At 34.2% G+C, this 7140-nt stretch overlaps 1 protein-coding gene across 1 annotated transcript in view; it reads right to left on the minus strand.

The window, feature by feature from the left end:
• The window catches only part of med12 (mediator complex subunit 12), a 146450-nt gene that overhangs the window by 8660 nt on the left and 130650 nt on the right, over positions 1-7140 (minus strand). Inside the window, 1 exon segment of the mRNA XM_051935384.1 lies at positions 7129-7140. This exon segment is cut by the window's right edge and continues 156 nt beyond it. Coding sequence (XP_051791344.1) covers positions 7129-7140 — 12 coding nt within the window.

Raw genomic sequence — 7140 nt, forward strand, 5'->3', positions numbered from 1 at the left:
AAATACTAAGATGTATACTTGATATAATTTTCATAATGATCAGAATTAAAGCATGTATTAAACATGGGAACACAGTGGCACAGTGACATGCTGGCACCCCGTCCACAGATTGTTCCTGCTTCCCGCAAGATGCTTGCTGCGCGACCTTCGATGAAATAATTTATTGCAGCAGAACTGTCTCTTTCAAACATACTAACCCCCAATTCCTCTCCTTACCTTTCATTCACCAAGTAACCAATCACCACACTATCAGCTCTGTAATAGACGTTAAGCCATCTGTAAGCTTAGAATGCCGATTCTTCAAAACTTTTAAGGAACATTGAAATATCTTCGTAGTACATGTTTAATTAATCTATCCATCCATCTGGGGTTGTGCCAATCCCAGCAAGCATACAGCACGAGACAGGAACAATCCCTGAAAGGGGCGCCAACTCGTCGCTAGCGCTGGACACCATGTCCTCACTTGTTTAATTATTAACAAAATAGACTATTTAAATGATGTTAAAATTTTATCTATAATATAATAAAGATACTTTGCTGCATTTCATCTTAAAAATGATATCAAGAGCTCCAATAAGTTAGAACTTGAAAATCTAAATCGACTTAGAAGCCAGTCGTCATCATATGTATATATGAGCCTTATAAAGTGGCTCAGGTTGTGCAATATTATTACTATATCACAAGTAATTGTACTTATAAGTACAAACAGTTCTACCAGGAACACTTGATGGACTGATTGAGTGCATTTATAGTTCTTGGGATGAAACGGTTTCTGAACCATGAGGTCCCTACAGTAAAGGCCCTGAACTGTTTGCTGTATGGGAGCAGTTTGATCAGACTGTGCACATGGCTGAGGCAGCCTGTGCTTCATGCTGTATACCGATAATTCTCTTTCCGATCAGCTGCTGTACAGCTGTGATTCCACACTCAGATACAGTGGGTTAAATACTTTGAATAGTGCACTAACAGTAACAATGCTAAAGTGGCTATTTTATTTGGAATAGTTTGGCCATTCTTGGACCATTATATTGTTACAGGTTAATTACAATCAGATGCCTTAAACTAATGAACAATATGCGTTTTATTTTAGTGTATTTGATAAAGCTGCATCAGGGATGTGGATCTAAAAAAGAAAAGGAAACCACACTAAAACAATAGCACTGCTTTGACGCTCGGTGCTGCCAGTTTGCAAAACTGAGCAGAGAACGTGCGTACGCCAGGGATTGAGCTGGCGTGAAAATGTGTGTGGCTTTACGCCAAGTTTAGTTTTTATACATTGCGATGTGAGCGTGGAAATGGGCGTACTAGGCCTCTTTTTGGAGACTCCTTAAAAACCACAACACAACTGCTTCAACTGTTTCGCATCATCTTTCCACATAATTATTAAACCTAAACCTCCCCATCCTAATTTTTATAAACATCAGTTTCTGAATAAATGTATATATTCAAAAAAAACAATGCAGTTGATAACCTAAAGTGCAAAATACCTTTTCTTTAGACTACTTTCATTTGAATGCAAGTCATGGTCAATTTACAAATCTCTCCTTTTTTTCACTTAACTAAAGAAACAGGTTGTACTGAAGAATCTTTAATTACACTGTTATTACAAGTACTGGAAGGTTAGTGGCAGCTGTTACTCAAAAAAAAAACCACACATACATACTTTATTTTTATTGTTTTATGATATCTCCATCTGTTTTTCTTTTTTGTTCCAAAATGTGGCCATTTATCGGCAGTAAATTATAAAAACATATGCTCTGCAAGCTCCCAAAACTTTCCTGGCAGTATTCCTTTGGTCTTGGTCTCATAAGAAAGAACAAAATACAGTATACTACTCAGGAGGCACCTTGCATACATACTTAAGTTCTGAAAAGACTAAATACTAAAAGAAATGAGAGTGCAAAATCCCAGCAGAAACATTTAATGGGATAACAGCCAAATGCAGTCACGGGTACCACATAAGTTCTACAAAGTCTAAATGCAAGGAAAAGGTCAATTAGTATATTATTCTTGACTTATTTTAAACCGATTAGATGGAGGGAATGAGAGATTTGCTGCACGGCCCCATATTACAGCACAGTATTCAGTAATGTTACACAGAGAATTCAAAGTTTATTTATTCAATCTCAATTTAAAATTGGTACAAAATCATAACTCTGTATTGTCATCAATGCCTAAAACTAGAACAGCCTCAACATAAAATGTACTTGAATAAATATTCAACAAGACAGTGAAAGTTACTAATTACTTTTAGTCACTTAAAAATGTCATCCCCAGCTGTTTTCTATCTACCACTGTCTAAACAAGAGCAACTCTGTAAAAGATTTTAAAACAAGACCAAATTCTAAATTCAAAAGGTACCTTTAATGTAAAATCATCCTGCAATATATTAATAGTTCCCTATAAGCAACACATTCCCTTAAAAACAAAAGGTATACCCCCAAAGTACAAAGTGTTTCATAATATAGATCAATGATTGCTTTAACTGTTGATATACGAGGGGCAGTTCCCGGAATTGTGATATAGTGGAACAGTGAGAGATCATATCTGAAGCTGATTTCCCAAATTTGCACATGAACTTGATGTTAGCACGTTGTTCGAACTGCAACATTGTGCCAAATGACTATGTACACATCTAACTCAAATGGTAATTAAAACAATACTACACACTAAAACCAATCCAGACCGGTTGTAACTGGTCTACAGATGTGCTGTGCTTCCCTCCACAACAATGTGTGCATAATCTGATCTCTCACTCTCCCGCTGTATCACAGTTCTGGGAACTATTTGACTGCCCCTCGTATATAATGATGATTAGATTATACCCTGCATGTGATATAAAAAAAAATGTGCTTCATACTGTTTATAGTGGCTTATCTCCCTTTTTTGGTATTATTTCATTATATTTCTCATCATGTGTACAAATGATATGCTGCAAAAAGCACATAAAGCTGAGTGTTGATTGGTACTTAGGGGTGTGCTATATTGGCAAAAAATATCTCAATATTTTCTGGCTCTTTAACGATTAGATGATTTACCATCCTTTAAAAATGTGTTTGTAAAAGTCGTATTGATAATAGGATATTAATTGTACCTTACTAATGAGTCTAATGGAAACAACAGTTAAGGAAAACAGGTCTTATTTGTTTACTAAAACTTAAGTAAAATAACACAAAAACAATTAAAATCACCAGTCAAACTATTACTGAGATCAAACAGTGCAAGTATGACTAAACCATTTCAAAGTTGCCTACAGGATTTACACAAAACTATTCAAATGAAAGCATATTAAAGATACATACCCTTAATGTAAACAAGATATGAATCCAAAGGGAATAAAATACATATCATATTTGAAACACAGGGCATGAACATTACAGTGTGGATAAACATAAACTGCACTCCTGTAAGTTGAATTGTGCAGCACACATGCAAGAAAAAAAATCTAACATACTGTACTATTGTGTAAAAATCCAAAGTTCTGTCAAACACTGCACAAGAAAAAAAACTACAGCATTTATAAATAAGTTCTGTCATATACTGCACACAGATACAAAAAAAACCCTATAATATTTTTAAACAAATTACTAACTTCAAGTTCTGTCCAACATTGCACAAAGACATCAGAAAAAATAAAACAATTGTAAAATTCTACTGAGGAAACTTCAAGTTGTGTGTCAGTCACCAGTCTGCCCACAGCATCTAGCTTTAGAGCAGCACGGTTACTGCTGCTGAAAGCCCTCTCAGGAGGGCTGCTTGAGGCAGGAATGCACAGGTATTTTTTTGCAAGTTTCTTCAATAGGGGGAAATGTACTTCTTCTGTTTAACACCACTCAAGTGGATTTTCTCCATCACTGTCCACCTCAGATATTATCAAGTAACTCTTTATCTCTTTTTCAATAGCAGTGATCAGAGATTCACCTTCTCTGAATTTAGTAGCTGCTAAAAGACTATTTTATGCTCCCTCCCTTGTGTCATCACCTGCTCTAATTTCTGCAGCCATAGGCAGATGGAGTGGGGCGAAGAGGAGGGGATCTGTTTAATTGTTTTAAATAAAGAAAAATAAGCACTTTGGAATTGAGGACCCCCAACTAAGACAGCTTGCGAAATAAAACGCACCTGATTGGCATATGCTTCTTACAGAAATAAAAATAGTCCGCACAAACAAATTACATAATTTGTTTGAACGGCTTAATAATTCATTAAAACTATTTTTTTTTTCGACTGACATCTACAGGGCTCTGTACTAGATCAATTTCACATTGCAGATGGTGAAACAAGTTAGTTGTCAAGCTGTCTTTAATGGCAAATGATTTCAGGCATTGTTTGCAGATTGCCACCTTTTAAGCAACATCAGTCTTTTCAAATCTCAACCACCTCCATGCTAGTAAGGATGATCTGTGTCTTGCAATTCAATCTAATGACGATAGTTTGTGAGGCTGTTTATCCCTAGGCGCTCTATCCTCCCTCAGTTTTAGGCTGCTATGCTAGCTTAATTTGTGGTGCACTGACCGCGCCTACACGCTCAGTAGACTATCTTGTTAGGTTACATGAGACAGTGAATGCAAAGACTGTCAAGTTGTGTTTTTGATTGTTTTTTGCAAACTGAGTGACATAATCAATTTCAGCTCACACATAACCAAAGCAACAATTAAGATATGATGGTAGACAATGCATATCACATACACCTAATTGGTACTGTGAAATTAGTGATGAGAAAATGTAATGAATTATTATTATTATTATTAAATATGGGTGGACAATAGCATTGCCTTTCTCAAAAAAACAAGGCTTTTCTTTGATAAAATTGGTAATCAGTTCATTTCAGATTTACTGTTACATGAACATAGTACAGTGCCATTCTTATTTGCACATCTGTTCATCATTTGGCCCGAATCTCACACACAATACACATTTTTTTCCACAAACACACACAAAAAAACCACAAAATTATATGTATATATATATATACATATAGATACACATATATATACACATATATACATTATATATATATATATATATACATTATATATACACATTATATATATACATTATATATATATATATATACACATTATATATATATATACATTATATATATATACATTATATATATATATATATATATATATATATATATATATATACATACATACACACACACACACACACACACACACACAGAGGGAGAGAGTCAATAAAATGTCACAAAATGCAACATGAGGCAAGTGTCACCTCAATATACAGTTTTGTGAAACAGACGTTAAAATTGTGTCACAATCGCTAAACTGAAAAAGGTGGGATTTTAAAATGACTTTGGGAGGTGAAAATAAATATTTTGGAAACACTATTTATCAATTTTGGACCTTTGCATTTCTCACAAAAAAGTCAGAATAAAAATCACCATGGCAACAGTGGACTTTTAAAAATGCAACTTAACTAAATTAAATCCATAATAGGATGAAACAAAGCACCCTTAGACAAAAGCTGTAATCCAGTAATACAAAGAGATTGTTATCAAAAGTGGCTGTGAGGGAAAATAAAATAAATTAAAAACAATGCTGTAGCTGTGGGTTTTAGATGTCAGTCCACTTTTGCCAGCACTGCTCATATTTAAACTTTGTGCTCACTAATGACGTAGTCCAAACTGCAACATAGTATAGTGGTCTTGATTCTAGTATGGCATATTTGGCATTTACAATTTAAGTTTATATGTGTAGTCAAAAACTGAATGTTGTGCAGCCTTACCCACAGTATGTGGTTCTGGTATAGTGCAGTGTCATTATGCCTATTTACTATTTCATGTACAGTATACTGGCAACAGAAATTTGCATCTCCTGGTGTTCTTTAACAGGAGCTATTTTCGCATACTTTCACTGGTTGTGACAGCATATTGTTTAATGCAAATGTACTTTCTAGACTTCCATTTTTTCAGAAACGTACCTGCTAATTCTATCAGCCTCATATTTAAGACAGAGATCCCCCAGAATACAATATAACACAACAGTAAACACGGCCCTGACCCCAACTTTTTTTTGAAAATGTTGTAAAATCGAATCAAATTTGGATTAATTTACAAAGAAAAAGCTTTATATAGAAAAAAATTACTTTTGTGTTTATATTGTTTTCAGTTTAATTCAGATAAAATCACCACTTTGTTTTTATTTACATTTCACATACAGTCACAACTTTTTTTGTAGACAATAATTAATATCATTCACTGCACATATAAACTGCTATGAATGTATCATTTCTTTGTCAGCAGGAGATGATTTGCATGGCGTTGTGAATGCAATAAACTCTCAATTAACTAGGTAACTGTAAATGCAAACACATGCTTTTGCCAGTTCTGTAATCAAAAATTTGCAAGAAAACGTAATATAAACGTTTAATGATTCCTACCTAACATTGCCTTCAGCGATGTAAAGATTCAGATGGCACTTTCAAGCCTTCTCAAATTTAAACACACAAATCAAATGCATTTATAAAACACATTATCATGTGGTACACAACAGATATCAAATGATGATAAAAGAATGAAGCAACTTCATTAAAATGATAAATGACATGTCCCAGTTCTATAGCAAGAAACACCAAGAGAGCCAAATTAAGCTGCATGGGACTGTCAGAATATCATAAAATACTAAAAGCAGGCATCTCTCTGACACTGCAGAACAGTCTTATGGTTTAAAGATAGCAAAGAATAAAAGCAGAAAAAAGTAAGAAAAAGTGTCACAAAAGCAGTAAGAATCAATTCTTTAGAAAAAAAATTAAACATTAATGTATATTTTTTCATAAGAGGTAATGAGAAGTCAAGCAAAATGACACCTCTTATTGACTAACTAAAAAGATTACAATATGCAAGCTTTCGAGACAACTCCAGTGCCTCCTTCAGGCAAGATGTAATCTTTTTAGTTAGCTAATAAAAGGTGTCATTTTGCTTGACTTCTCATTTCATCCATAATGGCTAACACGGTACAACACTCTACTGTATTAGAGGTACAAAGAAAAACATGTTTATTTATATTAAAATACCACAGGAAGTTTAATTTTTGCCTTTAAAACAGTCAGACTACATGTACTGTATATGAGATGTTATGTTTATTCAAAGGCACTGTTTCTTACCATGGGTTGCTG

The sequence above is a fragment of the Erpetoichthys calabaricus genome, chromosome 12, assembly GCF_900747795.2.
Source record: "Erpetoichthys calabaricus chromosome 12, fErpCal1.3, whole genome shotgun sequence".
Taxonomy (NCBI): Eukaryota; Metazoa; Chordata; class Cladistia; order Polypteriformes; family Polypteridae; genus Erpetoichthys; species Erpetoichthys calabaricus.